The 24,397-nt window shown below is 38.0% G+C and overlaps 1 protein-coding gene across 2 annotated transcripts; it reads right to left on the bottom strand.

The window, feature by feature from the left end:
• Nucleotides 1–408: 408 nt before the first annotated feature.
• Nucleotides 409–24,217, bottom strand: LOC130682883 (probable oxidoreductase PXDNL). 2 transcript variants are annotated; one of them, XM_057498050.1, is made up of 3 exons: nucleotides 22,505–24,212; nucleotides 20,655–20,824; nucleotides 409–709 (listed from the first exon to the last, which is right to left on the bottom strand). In XM_057498050.1, the coding sequence occupies exons 1-3, from the start codon at nucleotides 22,549–22,551 to the stop codon at nucleotides 693–695; spliced, it is 234 nt and encodes a 77-aa protein (XP_057354033.1). In that variant the 5' UTR covers nucleotides 22,552–24,212; the 3' UTR covers nucleotides 409–692. The 2 variants fall into 2 exon arrangements, with proteins under 2 accessions (XP_057354033.1, XP_057354032.1); XM_057498049.1 differs by lacking the exon at nucleotides 409–709 and having other exon boundaries at nucleotides 19,891–20,824; nucleotides 22,505–24,217.
• Between the last annotated feature and the right edge of the window lie 180 nt (nucleotides 24,218–24,397).

Below are 24,397 nucleotides of genomic sequence, written 5' to 3'. Positions count from 1 at the left end.
GATATTAACATACATGCTGAGATGTTTCTATTTAAATTCTATGGTTTCAGATCTAACAGTTGCCAAAAATCAGTCACTCTTCTGGATGAATGGATAAATTTTCCCATGTACATATGACTTTAAGGTGTCTGTGAAAAAGTTGAGAACTAGACCTTCAATCCAAAACCTATGGAATCAGCTACAAGAATTTTGTAAAACATTATTTGTCTAACTGACTTCAGTCGGTGCAACAGTTGCTTTGCATCTGCAGTTATTCCCTAGATGAAATTTTATGTGATAGGCTGAGTTAAGTTGTATATAAAAACTGAAAAAAAAATATATATGCAGTTGCATATATTTGATGTGACTTATTATCCTTACATTTGTCTACATGTTGGTTTAATGAAACAATTGGAAAGTTATGCAGTTCCTAGTTCACTCACAGTCACATGCTCTTTATTTTTCCTTGTTGCTTTCCTGTGAGAAAAGCCTCCCCCTGGAGTAATAAAGGGCACAGATTAAGGAATCAGACTTGGCCACTTACTGCCTGGTCTAGGGGACGCTGGAGCTAGTAGGACAGATGCTAATGTATCATTCATAAAGTTCATCTTATTTTTCAATAATCATGATTTATAAAGGAATGGCTACTATATAATTCTCTTAACACTTTACCTCTTTGCTCCTTGGAGATTTTTGAAATGACAACTGGAATGTTATGTTCTGCTCCCCCCTGAAAAGAGAAAATCATATACTGTTCTTTTCATCATATAAAAAAAAAACCCACAAAAAAAAAAAACACTACAGCTAGATATTAGTTAGGAAATAATACAGGTTATGAATAGTATGTTAATTGATAGCAGACAGAATTTAAATGAACTTATGAAATTCCTCTGCTAAGTAGATAACACTCTGAAGAAATTTTTCCATCTGGTTAGAATTTCACTATGACATCCAATAACTAATAGCAATTGATTTTGAAAGTTTTCATTTTTCAAATGAAGCTTGGTCATGCCTTAAATAGGCATTCCCTTCAACGATCAGCAGTGTTGCCCATTGTAGAACTTCTCGTTTAAGGTTCCAAACACCAGATAATCAAGTATTCCATTAAATGGATTAATCAGATAATCCATTTTCTGGTTAAGTTGCTCTTTGCCAAGCACAGACCCCTTTGGATGCTAAGTGACTGGAGGAAACTTTGTCTGCACAAATTGACACAAAAATTGAGAGTGTGCATGTGCATGGTGGGGAAGTGATCATCTGCATTACCTTAATTAGTATTAGATTCCTCTTTGTGAAAAAGCACATACTAAACAATTAAGAGAATTAAGTGATTTGGCAAAAATAAAGTAGTTATTTATTAAAATAATAAAGCAGTTACGCTTTGCTTAACTGACCAAATGAGATACATAAAAAAACAGAAAAACACGTAAGCCACACATATGTAGAAAGGAAGAAAATAAATCCCTGAAATAAAGACATACAAAGTCTGTTTCTATACCACAGAGTTGGGAAGGTTGAATGCAACAGTTAAAAAATCAAAAAGGTGCATTAAAGAATAAAATGTCATGTGCAAAGTAAGTATAGCACTTTCAACAGAGGAGAGTTGAAAAGAGGATCTAAATTCCACTGGGGTTTCTCTGTCTTCAGAATAAATAAACTTTCTAGGCCTTTCTCTTTCAAGGACAAAATTTATTTTAGAAGGGACTTCTTTTCCATGAATGCCCATTTTTAACACTGGGCTTCCAATACACCTAAACATAAGACCGACAATAGTTGGGAAAAGTAGTGGTGTTTTCACTTTTCTTTTGGCAAGGAGCCCTTCTATTTCTGGAATATTAAGAAGAGACATGATTACAAAATGTTGAAAACTGTTTCACTCTGATTCAAGTTTAAACCCCTTCTCGATGCCCTTTCTTCACTATTTTCCACCAACACAGTATTCACCCACCGCCCACACTACCTTGTGAGGGGTCTTGGCATCAGCTACATCGGCTCCTGTTCCTACTTTATCTTTTGTTCTGTGTGTCCATAACAAGCACTGATCTTGTCTAAAATGATCTGTCCTCTGGTCAAAGGAATAATGATTTGTGACTGCTGGGGTGGTTGAAATGAGTGAATATTTAGGGCACAGTAAATACTGAATATAAAGGTAGCTATTATTCTAATGCAGCCTATTGATGAAAGTTTATGAGTAACATTACATGGCATTAAAGTGGTAAATAAGGTTGGGACTAACCCATTTTAAGACCCTTAGTATTTACTAAGTAAGATTTTGAGTTCCCAATCCCCTGCATTCGGTTCCTCTTTTCCCCATTATACTTACCAGCTTCTAACCTACTCTTATCTTTATTCACTTCATATCTTTACTATTTGTGTCCTTTCTCCCTCCCCATCCATAACTAGAATGCACGTTCCACGAGGGCACTGAATGTTTTAGCCATCTGTTTCACACATTGTAGTAACCTCAGTATATAGCGTAAGGTTTTTCTTTTTAAATCTTTGACATGTTTGTTGAATGAATGAGTGAATGTTTAATGAAATCTAAAGCTTCCCAGGCCTAAGATCACTTCATTCATTAAATACGCTGCAGAATGATTCTGAGTAGAAGCTAAGAAAGTAGGTGGTGTACAATGAAATCAAATGCCCATGGTCACAGATAGTTTCTAGGGATACTTGGAAACTGGAAAGGATTTCAAGTGCATCTCTAGTTCTTGGAAAAAAAGTCGGTTAATAAGATGAATCATCCACTGATGAAGTTTTAATTTGTATAACAAAAGGAAACAAACTCATGTAAATATATGTCTAAGACATTCTGGCGCAGAGACTAATGCCCACGCCACTCTTGCCCGTGTGGCTGGCACCAGAGTGCTTTCCTTCAGTTCCTTCAGCTGTTTTTGCTTCTCAGAGCTTTACCCCCTCTTGTACTATTGAATCCAAAGATTTTCTTAGTGCTCTGATTTTTAATGCAAGTTACCATGTCAGGCTGTTGGGAAAACTTTCCCTAGGGTCTTTCTGGAGAGAAAAGGCTGTTGAGATAGCAATTTTCAGAGGGTCCACTCAGTAACCCCATTCTTCCCTCAACAGCTGAGACTTGGCGACTATCTTTTAATAAGATATAACTGACTCTTTATTTTGCCAACATTTTCTTTCTATATATAAATTTCTTCTGAAATTTGGATACTTAGAGTCCAAAGGTGGTCTTTTGGTTTGTGGGTTTTTTTTAATCAGATATTTCAAGCTTTGAGATAATTTTTAAGTTACTATCAGAAAATTACTGTATTAATTACTTAGAGACTAAATTTTAAGGCAAAACTCAGGAGATAAAGTTAGAACTTAAAATCACAGTACCTTCACTTGTTGGATGAAACGTGGGAGCTGCCCAGCTCCATTAAAGTTAACTAGATTTGATTCTGGCTCTAAATGGGGAAATTTAAGACTTTTCAGACAGATATCAAATAATAGGGCTTACCCTGTTTAAAATAGGCTTCCTACTGCACTTGGAATGAAGACCCAAATCCGTAGCAGCCCTCTCTCCTGTGGCCCCGGCCTCCCTCTGCAGCTTCATCCTGATCCTTCATCATTCTGAGCACAAAAGGACATCAGTAAAACTGCCCCCTCGGCCTGGAATGCTTTTTTCCTTTACTCTTAAACCTGGAAAAGTCCTACTGATATTCAGAATTTCAGCAACAGGACCCTTCAACAGAAAATCTTTACTTGGAGTAGCTCATTTCTGTAGTATGGATCATGGCTATGATTCAGATTTATTTACATCACAACTTGATCAATGTCCACTTTCCCACTGGAGTGTAAAGGGCGTGACACGATCAGGGCAGGGTTTTCTTTTCTCCCCAAACCATCCTTAGGTCAGCCGGGTGCATGGCTTGTGTTCATGGTTTACAGAAGAAGTGGATTAATTTAGCTTTTCTGATCCAGTATAAAATCAAGATTAGGGAAAGTGAAGCAACATTTTATATTGGGTCCCAGAAAATATTAAAACAGACACCATTCAATTTTGTAACAGTTTTTTTTTACAAAGCATACTTAATTCATAGCTAGCTTTATAGGAACCAGGATATAAAGTTCTGTCTGAAGTATTTTGAGTAGGACTCTATACAATGATTGCAAAATCCCATCAAATAAACCCAGGACATTTTAAAGTTTTGGGAATCTTGCCAAATAAATCTTTTTAACTTGATATTTCTATTAGTCCAATCAATCAATCAATCATATTCTGGGCTCTGGGGGAAAACAGAAAGATACAAAGACCCTACCAATATATATCCATTTAGAGTAAGGAAAGCACTTGTATACAGATTAATAGCAACACAGTAATTAAGGCTAAAAACCCAGTGAATAGGTATAGAAGAAGCACTGACAGGAAGGTCACCTGAAAGAATATGGGCAAACATCTTTGTCCAATTGAAGGTCACGCAAGCCTGGTGAATTGGAGAGCTTCACAGAGTTAAAATAAAAAAACCAATGGAGACCAACCATGAAAATTCCCTGGGAAGGCAAAAACAGCTTAGGCAAGCAAAATGGCTTAATTAAGCTTATTTTGCAAAGATAACTTGACCTGAGTGACTTTTGTCTCTGGGAATCACAAGCAAAACTTGAACTGTTTCCCAAGGTTAGTATGAGGTAACCCTTAACCAATCCCTATCACTGAAGGAAATTCTAATAGTATAACCAGTCTACTATATAAAGAATCTATTATGTAAGTGAAGAATCTACTGTATAAACTGCTTTAGAACCATATAACCCTGAGCCACATCCCATGTTTTGTTTTAAGTGCTACCAGTTTGCAAACTGTCTCTGGTGTGTGCATAAACTATTAAACTACTAGTTTGGTGTCCATTGGTTTTATTTCCATTATTTCTGAACCTTTGACAAAGGGAAGCAGTTTCAGCTTAAGAACAGAGAAAAATATGTGATTACAAGTGCAAAGGTTAGTGATTCTTTATCAGTTTTGGGACAATGATTTTTTTTTTGGAAATTTCAAAATGTAAATAGAAAACCTTAACATTTTACTGAGGGGCAAACAAAAACAGAAACTAAATCACAGAAAAAACACAGAACTCTGTGACTCCTGAGGGACGTATTAATCAAGAAAAATAGAATAACAACAGCCAGGAAAAATGCAAAAGAATTGTCAAAAAAAGATACAAATTGTTGCACATATGGGGATGTCTCTAAAAAGCAACACAGGAGTAAAAACAGCTTGCAGGAAAGAGCAAGGCTTCGTGGAAAACAAAGAGCAGGAGTGAGAACAGAGTGAAGAGCCCTAGCAGCGGCTCCTGTGTTTCTGGTCACAAAGCTTGGCTGGCATTTCCCCTATTTTAAGTATGACTGTGATCAGACTAGGGGCTCTCAGATAAGAAGTCACTTAAGGACAGCAGACGGCTGGGCCTGGTGTACTGTGTGTATGTGTGCCTCCAAGTTTCATCTCTGAACCCTGCTGCATGCACCCTTTTGAGTCTAATTAGATTTGCTGAGGGGATAACATACACCACAAGAAAGGAGAGAACCAAACTGTGATCCCAGGATAGGCACATTCCCGTGCGGTAAAGATTTTCAGAAGCTGAAGACACATAGTTTGTTTAAACCAGAGGATGGGGTCAAGGAAGTCAGGTGTGTGCGTGTGACCGCCCCTCTTGGCAGGACATCTGCTTCACCACAGGCAGCACCAGAACGCATCTGTGATGTGCTCAGAGGGCCTTGGTTCTATGGTGTGTTTGTGTGTATATGTGTGTTTGTGTGTGTGTGTTTCCTTATTTAGAATTAACAGGGATATTTAGGTAATATTGGTGTCTACCTTTTAATGGTAAAACACTCTCGCTATAAAAAGATCGGATTTTAAGAATCTAAAGGTGATTCTTATGTTAACTTTCTATGTAATTGATGCCAAAACTTTTTGGATGACTCACTGTGTTCCAATCTGATGGTCTAGCATCTTCAAACATGATCTAAAAAAATAACAATGATGCTTTTCAAAGGGGAATCTCAGATCTTATAAGACTGTCCCATTAATGCAAATGGAAAATGTTCTCAAGGTGAAAAAAAATAATTTTAAGAGGAGAAGTCAAGAAAACTTTAAAATAAAGTGGATAAAAATTTATTTAAATCTTAAAATATGTTAAAAGAGTTAAAACTAACAGAATATTTCTCTCATTTTTATTTAATTTGTTTTCCTTTTATTTTTTGGAATTTTAGGAAAATTTGAAATGCGAATCATCTTCAGTGTATACTACATGATATCTACTACTTGGACTTCAAAGATGTCAAATCAAAGACCTAGAGTTGAACTGGAGAGGCAAGTAATGCCTCAACGTCTAAGCCACCTACACATTTTTGTTCCAGAAGTTTCAACATGCTCACATTAATAAGGTAGAGAAAATAAAAGGAGGTAAAAGCTCACTTTATTCACAACCCCGACAGGAGAATCAGCCAGGAGAGGGTGTACTGGAGCAGGAACGGTGTCCATGGACAGGTAACAGAGGCTTAATGCTCCAGGGACACCATGCTGCCCACAGTCTGCAGCACTGGGGCATGTTAGTAAATAAAGCATTAAAACGGATGCTGTACAAAGAGCCTGTCAGTGATACTGCCTACAGACCTTTGTATCACTGACCTCCCCAGGGGAGACCTGAGGATTTTACTACCAGGCACCACGGGCACAGTGGCAGGAGGGTCCTGGGAGCCAACGCTTGTCAGCAGTGTGGAGCACGGCCAACTGGCCTCAACTTCTAAGAGCACAAGTTAGAGTATTTTAGTGTTTTCTGACCAAAAAGGACATTTTGTTACCCTTCAGTCAAGTTTTAAAAGATAAGCTTTTTGGAAGGAAACACTGTAATACAGCTCCATGCATTCTGAGTACAGTGAAATTCAGGAGCATCTATAAGGAGCCTTAACTACATAGATTAATGCCTTTTCAATTGTCTAACACACACTGTTCCTTCATTATCTCTACTTGAGGTAGTCAAGCTTTTCATTAATAATTCTAACTACAAAACATCCACTATGTTCCAGCAGTGATTACTTAACTGAAGGTAAAATACATGTTTATATATTTATGTGAATAATTATATTGTTGGCTGGAATTGTTCCAGCAATAATTAAACAAATAAATAAATAGACAAATAAGTAAACGGTTTACATTAAAATATTAATTCTGCATTTAGGCTGGAATAATTTCTTAACTGTTATTTACATATGTATATAACTTTTTGAACACCTAAATCTGAAGAAAATAATGCAAATAGATAAATACAGTTTATAGTTTATCTGACTCACAAATGACAGGGTAAAAGGGAAAAACATATATATATAAACTGCTATTTGAAATAAATAAATGAATAAATGATCACATTTTGAAATATATTAACAGAATAAAAGATAGTTTAAAAATAGAAACAAAGATCAGAGGTAAGTACTGAGAAAACCAAATGGAAAAACCTTAAAAGGAAAGTCTTAAGGATGAATACGTAATATTCTAAATAAAAATACTGATGTTTGTACTTCTTTTTGTTTGGTTGGAGTAAAAATGATATATAATCTTATATTGGTTTCTAATATATAAAATAGTGATTCAATAATTATATACATTAACTATATATAATTATATATATACAATATATATAATTATACAATAATTATATACATTACTAAGTATAGTAACCCCATTACCATACCAAGATATTACAGTATTATTGCTTATATTCTCTACGTTGTACTTCTATTTCTACAACTAACATGAGATTCTTACCTATGTTTTTAAGAGTTTTATGGTTTCATTTCTTATATTTAGGTCTTCATCCATTTTGACTTTATTTTTGTGTAGTTTAAGGTTGCGATCATTCTCTTACATGTAGCTTTCCAGTTTTTCCAAGACCATTTAATGAAGAGACTTTCTTTTCCCCATTGTATATTCATGACTTCTTCATCATATATTAGTTGACCATATATGCATAGGTTTATTTCTGGGCTTTCTATTAATTATGTTCAATTAATCTATGGGACTTTTCTGTGCCAGTACCATCTATCTTAATCACTGTATCTTTGTAGTATGGATTGAAATCAGGTTGCATGTTATAACAAGCTCTGTTCTTTCTCAAGATGGCTTTGGCTATTTGGGGTCTTTTGTAGTTCCATATAAATTTTAGGATTATTTGCTCAAGTTCATTGAAAAATGCCATTGGTACTTTGATAGGGATTTAATTGAATCTGTAAATTACTTTGGGTAGATTAGCCATTTGAAAATATTAAGTCTTCCCATACTTCAGCATAGGATAGATTTCCACTGATTTGTGTCTTTTTTTTCATCCATATACTATAGTTTCCAGAGTACAGGTCTTTCACCTCCTGGAATAGGTTTATTACTAGGTATTTTATTATTTTTGAACCAACTGCAGATGGAATTGTTTTCCTGATTTCTTTTTCTGCTAGTTCATCATTTGTATACAGAAATGCAACAGATTTCTGTGTATCGATTTATTATCCTGCAACTTTGCTGAATTCATTTGTTAGTTCTAACAGTTTTTTGATGGAGTCTTCAGTGTTTTCTGTATATAGTACCATATCATCTATAAATAGTGGTAGTTGAGTTCTTACCAGTTTGGATGCCTTTTATTTCTTTTTCTTGTCTGATGGCCATGACTAGGATTTCTAGTACTATGTTGAATAAAAGTGGTGAGCATGGGCATTCATGCCCTTATGCTGATCTTAGAGGAAAAGCTTTCAGGTTTTTCTACTGAGTATGATGTTGGTTGTGGGTTTGTCATATATGGCCTTTATTAGGTTGAGGTATGTTCCTTCTACACCCATTTTATTGGAGAATTGCTGTAGGACTATAAATAGACTGTATGGCTCTAGAACCCCAGCCCTGATCATAGGCCATGCTGTTTGTGGCTAAGCAGGGAGCAGAGCAATACCTGATTATGGCATTTGAAGGCATTCCTTTATGACCAACAACTGCAAAGACTGAGTATACAATCTATTGATTCTGAAGACAGCAATCATTTTCTTTAACACATTCAAATGTTACAAAACATCCCAGGTGCTTCCTAGGGACTGATAGGGAGTTTATAGGACCAGGAGGCTGTGCTTGTATAAAGACATACTGATGCAAGTTAAAAGAAATCAAGCACCACAAATCCTAAACAAAATACTCACCTGAGGACTACCAGCTTATGACAAGACATGTTTAACCTGACAATCACTATCAAATCAAAGACTGGTGGAGGCACTGGGTTTGACCAGTGGATGCTGGCATCACAAAGCCCATTGCCAGATACCTCTTGTGAGACCCTTTAGAGTGGGTCTTTGACATAAGTTTATGCCATGTATATATAAGGGGAGCAAGTTTCCTTTTCCTTGAGGTGGAACTGACAGTGATGGCTAGCCCAGAGAGTTGTTACACGCACATAAAGAAAATAAGCTTTGGCAATCGTATGTTCTATCCCTGTTGCAATTTATGGAGATTACAAAAGCTAAGTAGAACTGAAGTGAAAATAATTTTGCAATCAAAATAAAATAAATTCTTATTTTGAAAACAAATGTCTTTGTGTGGAGTTAATTGCACTGTCAACCCTCTGTACAGCATCAGGAACGGATGACTCAACAAAGTCATTGCCAGCTCATCCACCCTGTATTGTTTCAGAAATCAATTTCATTATTAAAAGTATCAAAAAGACCTTGAAGTTAGGAATGATGTCATATAGATGGCGTTACAAAAACTTCTAAGACAATAAAAATATTATACAGTGTCCATATGATACTGTTCATTGCAGAAAAATATGTAATTAGCCTGAGGCAAAGCTTCCAACAACAATAACAGCATTATTTAGGGAATGAATACATTCCCAAATCTAGTAAAGCCACATGAAATACTTTCTTTTTTACAACACTGGTTCAAATAAGACACAACTGTGTTAGCACTTTGTCGTCTCTTCAGGCACCTTGCTTTAATGTTAAACATTAAAATGAAGTAAATATTATCACATCCCTATAGAGATTTCTTAAAGTAAGAATTGAATTCAAAATTTCAGTGAAAAATAATTCATGCTGTTTCTATAGCTCTTTGATGTGTGAGAATTCTGTAAAATTGAATATAATAGAAAAGGAAGCTTTTCACTTACAATTGATAATCTTTAAGATATAAATATTTTCCAGTTGATGGTTTATGAAGTTTAACTTTAAAGTGAAAAAAAATGTTGAATAAAAATGATCAGGAATAAATGTTTAAAACTCATAGAAAAATAATCTACATATTATTGAGTTCATTTTTGAGACTATTAAAATTGTAATAACAATTTATGTGACATAGACAAAACAAATTTTAGTACTATTGAAAACAAGAGTAAATACGGAAACCACCTCAAAAATTTAATTTAAAATTAATGTCATTGGAGAGGGGATAAAACAACCCAACAGAGGAGGAAGGTAAGGCAGAAACCTTCTCCCACTTCACTCCAGGAAAGTAACTATAACAAAATCAACTAACCCTGAAAATGATCTGAAGACTGCAGAACAGACCACCTACACCCAGTGAAGAAGAAAAGACTACATAGAGAAGGGTCAAGTGGCAGAGCTGCAATCAATCAGGAACCAAGTCCTTCTGCCATACAAGCCCATTAGTGGGAGAGAGAGGAACAGAGTGGGGATGGAATTAGCACTCAGGAACTCTGCACACCTGGCCCTGGAGATCTGTTCTAGGACCATGAGTCCACATTGTGCTGGGCTTCAATGATTTAAGGGCTTGGCATCAGAGAGAGGTAGAGCACTCCGGGGGACTGAGACACCTGACACTCATGGAGGACAGGCATGCTCTATCGGTCCTGCTGAGACCCAACACAGAGGGAGCAGCTTGAAGAGTTACCAGCAATGGGAAGGGTACCAGAGGGGTGGAAGTTGGATGAACTCTCTGCAGAAAAAAGGGCCAGCGGATACTTCTCCAGCCCTCCCACAGCCCAACTGGTCAGGTGCTCATAGGAGCCACCCTCAGTGCTCCAACCCTTTCACTTCACTGGCAGCTCAGTCCCAAGGTATTTCTCTGCACACCTACATGCCTGTCCAGCCCGCTCACCCTGCTGTGCTTCCATCACTGCAAGTCAGGCAGAGGGTGGCCCTGCCAACAACCATCCCTGCTCACTTCTGCTTGGCTAACAAAGGGCCTGCTGAGTTAAGCTACTAGACTGAGATCAGCCACTGCTGGCAGATGGGGCAGAGGGGTGGCCTTACCTATAATGATCCCAGCTGAGGTTCCCCTACATAACCATAAAGGGCCTCTGCTGGCAGAGATCAACCACTGCTGTCAGATGGGAACAAAAGTGGCCCCACCCACAGCCCACCAACAGGAATTGCAGCTCCACCACAAATGAGAACCAAGCAGAAGTGAGCACAAAGCTTGAGCTCTGGGAACCACAGGATAAGTTCTTCATAAACTATTATTTTCTAGACCAGGAAGCATAGCAGATCTATCTGATACAAAGGAAAAAACACAGAAACCCAGATAAAATGAGGAGGCAGAGGAAGAAGTTCTAAACAAAAGAACAGAATACGACACCAGAAAGAGGGCTAAATGAAAAGGAAATCACCAATCTTCTGAATAAAGATTTCAAAGTAACAGTTAGAAATATGCTCACTGATCTGTGGAAGAGGACTGACAGTCCTGAGGAGGACTTCAAAATAGAGATGGAAGAGTTGAAAAAGAGCCAGAGCTGAAGAATACAGAAACTGAAATGAAAAATATAATGGAGGGAATGAATAATAGATGGAAGGAGAGGAGACAATCAATGAGATGGAAATTAGAGAAGAGGAACACTGTGAAGCTGAGGAACAGAAAGAAAAAAATATCTCTAGAAATGAGAGGATGATAACAGAGCTGTGTGACAACTCCAAATGAAACAATATTCACAGAATATGGATCCCAGAAAGAGAAGAGAGAGACAGACAAAGGAATAGAAAGTCTCTTTAAAGAAATAATTGCTGAAAATTTCCCCAATCTGGGGAAGAAAATAGATATCCATGCCTGGAAGTACAGAAAACCCCTAACAAAAGGAACCCCAAGAAAACAACAAGACATGTAATAACTAAAATGACAAAGATTAAAGATAAGGAGAGAGTACTGAAAGCAGCCAGAGAGAGGCAAAAAATTACTTATAAGAGCAACCCGTCAGGCTACTAGCAGACCTTTCAGGATAAACTTTACAGGCAGAGAGAGTGGCATGAAATAATTAATGTATTGAAAGGGAAGCACCTACAACCAAGAATCTTATCCCAGCATGGTTATCATTCAGAATTGAAGGAGAGGTTAAAAGTTTTCCAGATAAACAAAAGTTAAAAGAATTCACCACCACTGTACTGGCCTTATGGGATAAATTAAAGGGGCTTTCTATAAATGGAAACATTCATAAGCCTAAATATTTTTCATCAGTGAAAATAAACTCAGAGTAAAGGTGGTAGACCAATTACTTACAAGGAAGTGTGAAGTTAAAAACAAAAGTAGTAAAATTAACTATACAAAAAAGTACAGATTATGACATCTAATGCATAAAGTGTAGAGGAGGAAGAAGAATATAAAAGAAGTGCTTTTAGCTTGTGTTCGAAAAAGAGCAACCAAATATAGACTGTTGTATATTTAGGAAACTATTAACAAATCTTAAGGTAACCACAAGCCTCAAGCTTATAATAGATACCAAAAAAATTTAACAAAAAAGAAATCCAATCACAACACTAAAGAAAACCATCAAATAACAAAAGAAGATTGTAAGAGAAGAAGAAAGGAACAGAGAGGAACTAAAGAAGCAACCAATAAAATAGCAATAAATACATATCTGTCAATAGCTATCTTAAATGTAAATGGACTGAATGCACCAATGAAAAGACACAGGATTGCAGAATGGATAAAGAAACAAGACCCATCTATATGCTGCCTACAAGAGACTCGTTTCAGACCTAAAGACATACACAGACTGAAAGTGAAGGGATGCTTCACTTGTGAACCTCAAGTGTAGAAAGTGCCATGAATCATGGGTTCTTTTTAAGACAATTATTGTCACTGGACCTGGGCACCTGCGTGCACAATATGCTACCAAAGGTCTATTTAGAAAAAAGTTGTGTGCTAGCATTGCGTTTTCACACTGCACATAGTGGTAGCCACAACACAAAATGCTGTTCATTGAGCCAGACAGAACTTGGGAAGTGATATTAAACTTCAGGAAAGCATTATTTAACACATCCATCTGAATTTTAGTTGTTTAATCATTTTACTTGTATTCTAGTTATAAAATAATAGTTTTGCTGTTATGGTTGTATAAAATTGGCAAGCATGAGGAGTTGTACACCACCTCTTTGATATCTGTTGACACTTTCATAAAACAGACATAAAATTTGCTCAGCATATAGTTCAGGACTGATGTGGTTATCAAGTATGATTGTCCAATAAAAAAAGGCATGCAAAGTATTTTGAAAACTATATGTCACATGCAAATATAAGGTATCTTTCAATGATTATTGTTTCAACCAATACCTAATCTATAGCCTCACAAAATTATCCCTTGATACTGTCTCATTTCGTTCAACTTGACATGCTATTTGTGTTAATAAGAAACCAGCAAGTGTGTACGTATTAAACGGAGGAAAAAGTAACAAGAAAATTGAGATCATATATATGTAAATATTCTTTCAAACAAATTCTAAAGTGTACAAATGGCATATAAAAGTTGTTCACAGATTCTTAAAAGCACATTAAATGTAACATGTTAACAGAAAGTGTTCTTGGTAATATTAACTCTCACTTTTAAGTCATTATAATTTTGACTTCTTTAAAGTTTCATAATTTTAGGGTAAATTAAGTTAACCTTTTTTTATTATTCATTTGGTTTCAGTATTGTTTTATTTGATTTGGTACAAACAGGAAGATTTCCATAAATTTTTTCAGAACAGCACGTTATTATGCAAAGCAAATTCAGTTTATTGGTGCACATTAGAATCAAATTACAGTGATATCACATTTGTTTCATAAAACACTCCAATTAATATCATAAAGGATAGGATAATCAGAAAACTCTGAGCATATTCTGCATTTTTTATGCACTATTTAGCAGAGATGGAGGGAGAACGACTTCATTTTTCTTTCATCAAGTCTTGGGGTTAAGAGGAAGGAGACAGGGCCTCAGCAAAGCTATAAAATAAGCTTAAAATTATCTGATGAACATTTACTTTCAATTCTGTCCATGGACCTATGAGACTCTATTACTTACTGAGGATAAACTCAAAAGACAAACTGGAGCCCTTTCAGGGAAGGGGAGCTTGGGCCACATGGCTCAGCTGCTCTGTGCACAGGGTATCAAAGGTCAGGCTCTGGATGATGGGACAGAACCCAGAGGGGGGACACTGAAATGAAACAGCTGTCCCCTGCTGTCACTGTCACTGCAAAATACCTAGACCTCAGTGAAAGCCCACTTTCTTTCACAATTGCCAAGCCTTTTTTGAATATTCTGTATTCCCCCCTCCCTTCCTCCTGGAGAAAAATAGCTAATGAATTATCATAGCTAAATAGTCTTGATCACATTAAGTCTTCTCCCAAAAAGCATAACACTGAGTCATGAGGGCTGTCCTCAGAAGCCAGACACTCCTCAGCATGCAGATCAACAGTAAGGCCTGCCAGCCATAGCATTTTCTTTGAACTGCAGAACTCTGCCTCATCATTTTGCATCATTAAGTATGTAAATGGACTCACTGTCTTGTGCCCCAAACCTGGAAACCCAATTTATAGAACTTGACCTTGAATGCTACAAAATTTTAAAATATGTGGCTTATCTCAGGATAGACATATATGTTCATTATAGATTTTTATGTATAAATTGATGGGAAGTGTGTTCCACATTTTTAAAGGTATTAGAAATATTTGTGGATATTTTAGGTATATGCTGTTATTTACAGAAATATTTCACCATCCACTGCACTGTTAAAGTGTGGTGAGGTAAACAAGATTGCCCTGTATTTAGTCATTATTATGTAAACAAATTTATACCATATCCACAGTAAATCAATCAATACAGTAAAATAGTAATTTAAAATTATTAAATTATCAATTTCATTTTGCTATATATTTGAGTCAGTATAATTAAAGATTTTTGATATTTCATAATTCACTCATTGTGCAACAACTTCGTGGTTTTGAAACAGATATTTTGTCTAGACAGTGACAAATAACTGGATTAAAACATCAAATAATCAATTATTCATTCAGAATTTAGAAAATAACTATATCCCACTAGAATTAAATAAATAAACAGGTGTATATAGCACTTAGAGCACATGGCCAGTGTCCAAGAAATGTTAATTATCTTTTATTAGTAATATTAATATGGGTTTGATACAGGTTAGTTAGTTAACATAATAGAAAATGTCTCACTAACTTAAAGTCAACTAATGTAAACTTCATTCTCTTTCAGTTGAGTTCAATAGTAATATATTGGGTTGAGGACATATTTGAAGTAGAGAATATTATAGGTGAGAAGAGCATGTAGGAAGCTATATTCAAAAGCCCAAGTGACCAGAGACTGAACTATGGAAGAGGAGGACATGAAGACAAGAGAAGCGAGGAACAGCAATCATTGGGAGGAAGACTGGTGGGAAGAGGCAGTTGGAGCAAAGGAAGAGAAGGAAGAAGAAATCCTGGGGTCTCAGGCTCCTGCTCGTAGGAATATGGGTGTTATTAGGGCTGTGGGCAGGATAAGAGGTCCTCAGGGGAAAGCAAGGCATTCAGTTAGAACATGCCCAAGATCAACCTTGCAGAATTAGAAGGTTTGTGGGTCAACCAAAATGAAACTTCCAGCGAATGATTCGATACTCAATTCACAATGTCACGGAAGACAGCATTGTTTAGATGTATTTTCATATAATTAAAAAAAAGTATGTGTGTGTCATTTGTGCTCCAGAATTTTCATTCAGTAAATTTTATATCACATTTCACTTTTAGCTTTGCCCACATATTTTTTTAATATCTCAATGGTAAGTGTTCTATTACTTAGACTTGCCATGAACTGCTTCCTGACTATTATTGCACAGTTGAAATCTATCACAGAAACAGAAATTCTATGCCAGGAAGGACTTGTGAGAGTGTCCACTTCCACCTTTTTAAGAAATGAGAATATTAATTCCAGTAATAAATAAGGTATCTAAAGTGGCTGAGAGCAATAAAGTTTAGATTTAACCCAGGAATTTTCTCCATATCTCACACTTGAAATCTTCAATATAAATGCCTTGTGTCCTCATACTGAACAATTTCTACAAGCAAGAAATAAATCTTATACTTTACAACACATAATAGTTTATCAATATATATATGGTAGGTGTTAAAATGAATTATGCTTTAAACAAAAACTGTTTCTAAAGTAAAATGTGTAGCATTCAGATGTCAAATATTACCCAGAGTAAGAAGTGTGCAGGCATGAGTAATATTCGCCAAATAAAACACATCCCAAACAATAGGACACATTCCCAGTAAACACAGGATCAACTGAATACTGTGTCAATTTTAGGTTATTTAAATATATTCAAACAATTAAAAATATGTTACATCTATGAAAAAAAGAACATCCTTAACAAATCTTTCTATTATAAATGCCTTGCTTTGAACATCAGTTATTAAAATGCATGTTTATATACAATGCCCAGATTTTTCTTAAATTGTTACTGTGTATTTTTTATTATGTTGGATTACTTTCCTTGGTTATACTCCCCAATTTAGGATCGAAACTCAAATGGCATGTTCCTCTTTGTACTATTTATTACACAACAGCTGGAGTTACAGTGTTTCCCCTTTAATTAGGATGGCTTGGTGAGTGAAAGGATCTAAATCATAAAATATTCTATAAGTGCTATTTTACATTGACACATTCTAATCTGTTATTGGTATTGTGTAAACACACACACACACACACACACACATATACTGCTTATCTTAAATCTTAAAATTTGTTACAAATTTTTAATTAATGAACTTATACGTTTTTCCCCTTTATAAAAATATATTTCTAATGCCATGAAATTTGATATGGGATGCAGATATAAATTAACTTCCCTGATATTCATGTATAAATGTCCCAGTAACAAAAGTAAATAAATGATTTTCTTCTTGATTGAACAACTTTATTTTCTTGTATTATTTTATCCCTATATTCTGATTTTCTGTTTTTCATATAATACAACAGAATATTGATATGCACTTATCACTGTTCTAAAATCTGGTAAACAGAGTGATTAATATAGTTTAACATGAAAGTTTTGCTTGTAATGTGTACATATAAAATGGTTAGTTAAATTTCAGTTGGCCACAATTCAATACTTAAGCTGGAGGCTCTGAAGTGTTGACTGCTTTGACTATAGTGTTTGTGTACTTATGGCAGAACAAAACAGAAAAACAGTCAAGGAGAAAATGAGAAGCAGAAGGAGAATGTGTGTGTGTTTGTTTAGTCGTGAATAGTTGTAGCATCTCTAGAACATAAGTTACATTAATTTAAATTTTGTAATACATTTTTCCCCAAACACTGCAAGGATATTTTCCCATGGGTATCACAAACAGTTGAAGATCAGAAAGAGAAGTCCATAAATTCATAAAAAGAAATACAATTATCATAGATCATTCATCTTTTCTGGGGTTGGGGATCGGATCTCAGGCAGAAATTAAAGACTTATTAGGTATTAAAAATGCCTAATTATTGGATCTAAATTTTGGGAGCTCCTTAATATATGAATATACCCTGTAAAGATAAATTGATTTAATCTAATTCAACAATCAAGATCTAATTGAATGTTAACAGTCTTGAATGCCTTGAGTCTATTAGGAAAATGCTAGAAATTGAAAAGATGCACAAGACACATTTCTTTGCTTATGTAATCATGTCATAGCTATCAGCACAGAGGGCAAAACATGTAGTCAGTAAAACTACCCTATGCCTTGAAAAACCATTAGTTAGGTGTAAAGTCCTATAGAAGAAAGTGTGCCACAGGAGGGAGGGGTGCTTAGGAAAAGCATGATAATAACTGAGGTAAGAATTTTTGACATTAGTCAATGGCAGCAGAAACGGAAAAGAAGATAATATGATATCTCTTGAAACTAAATTTGTAGAGACTTGAAGAAAAGGTAGCAGTAGAGGCTGAATCTGATCCACTGGGAGGCTGTAGAGGCTGAATCTGATCCTTTGGGAGGCTATTTCAACAGAAATGGGAAACATGAGATGACGGGTGCTTGAGGAATGCAAAAAATTCACACATGAAAATGAGTGAGAAGGCAGGGGAAATATCTCAGGAAAGGTATCAACAATAAAAACTATGGATTGTTTTTATTAATTCTTCAAGCTTGAATGTTTGGGAATTGCTTTAGAACTCAAGGCAAGCTGCGAAGAGGCAGAAAATGTAGTTAGGCAGGGCAGGTCGAGGGGAGCAGGAGGGCTGGGCTGTGCAGAGCAGCACATTTCAGGCTAGCTGTAGAAAGCAGGACGAGGGCCTTAGCAAATGACCAGAGGGCGGCAGGGTCCAAACCTCCTGTGTGTGGCAACAGCCTTGAAGTGCAGGGAAAGAGGGTGAGGCTCTGGAAGAAGCTAGTGGGTTTGCCAGCTAGAAATCCCATTCGAACTAGGAAAGCAGTCCCCAGTGCAGTTGATGTCCAGCTCAAATACATATTTATTCTGGATACCTCTGCTCTTGGTGCCATTGTCCTGTTCCCTTCATCACCGCCCGTCCCTGCCACCATCCCCCTGCTTGCTCTCCAGACCACTGCCAGAGAGATCTTTGTAAAAGAAAAATCCAACTCTGATCACTCTGACGGTGCAGCCTGATAACTGACTCTGCCTTTCACCTCGTCGAATCCCAAATCTCATGCGACTCCCAAACCTCCCAGGCCAGGAGTGTGCCCTTATTGTCCTTTCTATGAAAATAATATTTCAACTCTATTTTTCTGGCTTTCTCCCACTTGTCCTTGCTTTCAGCCTAGATGTCACTGGTCCTGGAAAAACCTTTCTTGAGTGAACATTGCTTTCCAAATCTGTTCCAAGGGCTCCTCCTCTTTTAGGAGTGTGTTGGAGCCAGTTACCAAATTTTCAGGATTTTGCTATCTGGTTGTTACACACAGCCATTGTTCGGAATTAAATGACGTGAACTTACAACTAATAAATTCATTAATATCAAAGACCCTTCTAACTATCCCACATTTTGCTGTTATCTGGTGTCTTGAGATGATTTGCGCGTGTTGTGTGTGCACACAGAAATACACTGCTGTGGTGTGCTTCTCCGCATCTCCTCCCCGCTCCGCATCCAGTGATGTCATGTCAGTAGCTTGGAATGGGCCATGGTGGGATTATTTGTGTAACCCAGTGAAACAGTTGGCATCTCGCCTGCATACTCTGTCCCCTTTGCTGCCTTAACCTTTTGGCCAAAAGAAAAAAAAAAAGGGAAAAAAGCTTCTGCTCAGCCTGCAGCACTGCACTTAGGCTTGTTGATCATCGAAAGGAATTTTTTTTTTCGAATTTGAGATTTCTGCAAAGCTCCTTCCCCAAAGCTTGCTTCCTTCAGCAGATAGGGAAATGTGTATGAACATAATGACTGCCCTGTCAGAGAGTTTTAGGGACATCATGACCAGACCCGGGTCAGTGAGACTCAGCTTAGGACACAGAGCTTCTCAGCTCATCTCGGACCCTCACTGGTGCCCTTGTCTGCAGCCTTGTCAGTCCTAACTTCCCCCATTCCTGCTCCCCCTTGCCTTGCATAAAAGAAGCTTGGAGCTGACATGATGGGGCTTTAGGGCATGCCCACCATCTTCTCACCATAATCTGCTGGCTTTCTGAATAAAGCTGCTTTCCTTGCCCCAACATCTGGTCTCTTGACTTACTGGCCTGTCACATGGCGAGTGGCAGGAGCTCAGACTCGGGAACATTTACAGCACGGCAACTGCCAAATGCTGCAAGTCAGGGTTTCCTCCTAACCCACAGAACCAATTTTTAAACATTTCCCAGCACACAACTCTCCTCTAAGGGGAGTTTATAGGAAAGGGCCTCTAACTCTCTCTGTTGCTCTAATCCCTCTCCTTACCCATCATCAAACTAACCATTTTGTTGAATGATGGCAATCACCTAGTAGACTGTAGGATCAGTAAGGCGAGAGACAGTGTCTCACTATTTCCATCATCTCAAAATGACACTAATAAAAATTTGTCATAGTTATTGTGTCTGGTTTATATCAGCCGTGGACATTATTGCAAAGCTCCTAGAAAGCTGAGGGGTTGACCTGTGAGCATCCAATAAAGCTTTGTTGAGTGGATTAATTAGGAATGAAGGACTGAGTGAAATGTTTAAAGGATGATGTTCCTGCCGAGGTGCCACTGTTTCCCTCTGCCCAGGGTGCTGGGTGATCTTCTGTGGAACCTAAGCAGGTAACAAAGTCAGGACAGCACCTATGGTGACTGGAAGAGACTAGAACTAAGGGAGGAAACTAAGCTTCAAGAGAAAAAAAAGTCAACTTTCTCTAAAACAAGATTATACAGTGACATACAATGGCAACTGTCTCCCTTTTAAGCATCACATACTTTAGAGCCACTAGAAAGTCATTGTAATGGGAATACCTGCTGGCTGACTGATGCGCTTACACTGAGCTCAGTCAGGAAGGAGCAGCTTTACCTGGAGGAGTGGAGTATCTGGGCCTGGCCTTCCGTGTCTTTTCTTCCCCAGATGAGTTTCTGACCACACATTGATATGCACCTTGGTCTGACTCGTGCATGTTTTCGATCACGAGTGTTCCACCATCAAACAAATGAAGTCGAATGTTATCTCCCAAATCCAGTGAATGGCTGGAAACATATGGTTTACATACGTATTATTTAATTCCAACCATATTTAAAACTCCGAACAAGATTGAATATATTCCATGAATATCAATGTATTAATTTCTTCTTCACAGTCCAAATTATTTTAATTTAAAATTCTACTGGTCCCTTCCCATTTCTGAAACCACACCCTGAACACAGATTTCAAGTCATGTTATGGTAGAAGGGAAAGAGGTCTCCATGCCCTGCCTTTCAGGGCAGTATGATTTAGGCAGTAAGGCAATCTCTCCTATGTGAGGGACACTCCTGCAGAGTTACGCCTCTGAATCCCCATTTTGAAAAAAGAGCAGAGGTAGTTTTAACTGTTGTCTGTGAGTTGTTCACTGTACTTTCATATTTTTTAAAAGTGTAAAAGAAATACATTCAAACCAACATTGCACAAAGCCAAGTGTAATTACATGGCTTCACCTTAAATAAGTACACCCCACTTGCCCAGTTGTTAAATGTTAAGCTGTAGAACCTGAAGAATCAAAAGTTAGCATAAGCACAGCCATCTTAAAGGCTCAAACACCATTTTCTAACCTAGAAGGAGAAAAATTACTAGAACTTTGAAAAACAAGTTAGTCAGCCAGTGTTAATTGTAGTGACCTTTAGTTAGCCAACCTCAATCAGTTAAGCTTATCTTGCTAGAACCACCCTAAACATTCCAAAAGTGATTTTATCTAATCAGACCCCCAGGATGAGGCGTCAGCCGAAAACTTATGTGTCTATGAAAAAAAACAAAACAAAACAAAACACTGTATTGTGACTGTAGAAAATACTGCCCCTTTGAAAATGCTATAAAAACTTCTGGCTTTGTGAGTTCGGGGTCCTCGCTGAGACCCGCTGCGTCGGGCTAACGCATGGACCCCAGCTAGCTGGCCTCTGAATAAATTCCTCTTGCTTGTTGCATCAAGAGACGCCATCCGTGAGTGATTTGGGGCGGCGTCCTCCTCTGGGAGAATCCAACAAAGCCCTCTTGACTGACCTGGACCATCTTAGAGACACTAGGAAAATGCCATCTGTCACTTTTAATGGAAAGTCCTCAGAATACAAGCAGTGACAAATTCCATCCAGAACATTCCGACATGTGAAATCACATTACGTCAATAACCATAAGGGAGGGAGTGCCGGCATGGGTTGTTTTTACCAATAAATGCAAACCTACCGACACACAACATATGTTGGATATTTTTGCAGGGCTTTTATCTGGCCAGGATTTTCTTTTTCTCCTTGGAAAATACTTAATGATCATGTGTGAAGAGGAATACAGATGTTCACACAAGTATGCTTAGTACTAGTGAACGTATTAGGTGTAAAATGGAAATCTACCCTTCCCACCATTCATCACTCAATGAACATTTATTAAATACCTACTGTATGTCACCCACCAATAACATCCTTCATAGAGGAAAAAGTCTGTTGGAAGAATCCACTCTCTTTAATTCATTTGCTTTACACAGTCTCAGGCTTCCAGATAAACATTTGTCTACTAATTTAAAAATGTGCCGGGCACTCCTTCTGGACTTGGCTGGCTTCTTCAAAGGTGAAAGACAAGCCCGACTGATGGGCCCACATTGTCTTTTGAGGTGTCTGTGCCACCCCACTCTGTGGCCTTTGGGTCCAGTCTCACACCCACCCCGCGATGGGATAGGAGGTTATTACCTTGGTCGGAGCTGTTCCGGTGATGGGCTCTGTAGCCAGCAAGGCATGGTACCCAGCAGACAGTTTCTTCTCTATCAAGGTGACCCGGACCTCTGCTCCTTTCCATGGTTGTGGCCAGGTTCCGGCTGGCAGCACGAGCAGCAGCAGTGGCAGAAGCAGTAGCCTTAGGCTCGGGCCACGGGCCGGGGTTGGCATGGCCAGCAGCGGTGGTGGCGCCTCCACGACCACACGAGTGTAGACACATGTTTCTCGGCGTGAGCACCGCTTTTCCCCATCATTTCTAGGGGTGGCCCTCCCAAAGCTCGCACCCATTATGACAGATTTTGGGTTCACAGGAATCCTGCCAATACTACGCCAATTGTCAGTTTGGGGAAAGGAAATCCCTGGTAAAATACTCCTAAAAACCAAAATCAGTCAAAGGGAGAAATAAAGTTTAAAACCCATTTATTTCTCACAAACTGCAGTCTCAGGCCATCTTTCTTCTCTGCTCCAGCAGCCACAACACTGTCCCTCCCCCTCACCTCTCAGGTACAGATAAGTCCCCCGTTGTCCAGGTAAATCACCCATTGATATGGAGATGAACCCCTCCACCTCTGAGGAAAGATGCAAATGCACTAAAGCCAAACTTCTTTCCACCTCTGAGCGCCTATTGATATGCAGATATACTAAAGCCAGGCGAGATATTCTGGAAATGCTACAATTTTACCCACATTCAGACATTTCTTAACAAGTCTGAATATATGCAGAATTTTATGCTTGTTAACTTTCCCACTGCACCAGCCTGTTTTAAGTTACCACTGTTTATATGTGGACTTTTGCAATAGCCTCCTAACTACTGTCCCTGAATCTGCTATATTAAAACCAAAAGCCAGATCTCATCACTCCTCCGCTCAAAACCCTCAAATGGTATTTTTCCTTTACAGTAAAAGCCAAATATCTAACTAGGACATAGAGAGCCCTCTGTGGTTCTTTATCACCTCTCCAAATTTACTCACTGCCATGTTTCACTTCATTCTCTGTGTTCTAGCCACACTGGCTTCCCTGCTGTTCCTGGAACACACCTGGCAGCCTTCCTTCATGGACTTTGCATGGCTGTTTATTCCCTCCTGTCAATAACAGCTTGTTCTTGTGCTCCTTTCAGTTCTTTAACTCAGGGGTCTCCTCTTTGCGAGTCTTTTCGCTAGCCAACCTAAAGTTTCAACAACCCTCCCCTAAAAATATTTAACCCCTTTCCTCTATTTTTTCTTCTTGACACTTTTAGTATCTAACATACTTTATATGTTTACTTATTTATGTATGTATTGTTTATTATCTGTCTCAACCTATTCTTGGACACCAACCAACAAACCAGAATTCAATGCAATTCTGACACTAATCGACCCAGTGTTGGGCAGACTCCACAGGTAAAGGCTCTGGCCCACAAGACTGCCCCCATTTCAGATGCCAGTCACAAGTCCCAGGCCACCCATACGTCTGCCAGCTATAAATCACGGGTTCCCACAACACCTTCCTCAGGTTCAATAATTTGCTAGAACAGCTCCCAGAAGAAGGAAAACTTACATTTACTGGTTCATTATGAAACAGAAATGAACAGCCAGGTGAGGAGGTGTACTGGAGGAGGTCCAAAAGGGTCCTAAGCAAAAGGGCTCATGTGTCCCAAGGACTGGGAGTGAACAACCCTCTTGCACTGAGAATGTCTCCACTGAGTCTCCTTTTTCAAGCATTTTTAGAGCTCAGCCACCAGGCCAGCCCTCCTCTCCCAGAGGCTAGGAGGTTGGGACTCAGAGTTTCTAACTTCTAAACACACCAGATCTTTCAGGAGATCACCTGCAGCCCTGAGACTGTCTAAACAACCCACCCTACATCACCTTATCTGGCATAAACCCAAATGTG

The sequence above is a fragment of the Manis pentadactyla genome, chromosome 3 (genome assembly GCF_030020395.1).
Source record: "Manis pentadactyla isolate mManPen7 chromosome 3, mManPen7.hap1, whole genome shotgun sequence".
Lineage (NCBI taxonomy): Eukaryota > Metazoa > Chordata > Mammalia > Pholidota > Manidae > Manis > Manis pentadactyla.
Note: the sequence above shows the minus strand (reverse complement) of the source record. Positions and strands in the feature narration are given on the sequence as shown.

Excerpts from the sequence above, each read along its gene's own strand:
- LOC130682883 (XM_057498049.1), bottom strand. The coding sequence starts at position 22,816 with ATGGGTGCGAGCTTTGGGAGGGCCACCCCTAGAAATGATGGGGAAAAG. Across the intron at positions 20,825-22,504 it reads CCGGAACAGCTCCGACCAAG|CCATTCACTGGATTTGGGAG; the intron begins GTAATAACCTCC and ends ATATGTTTCCAG.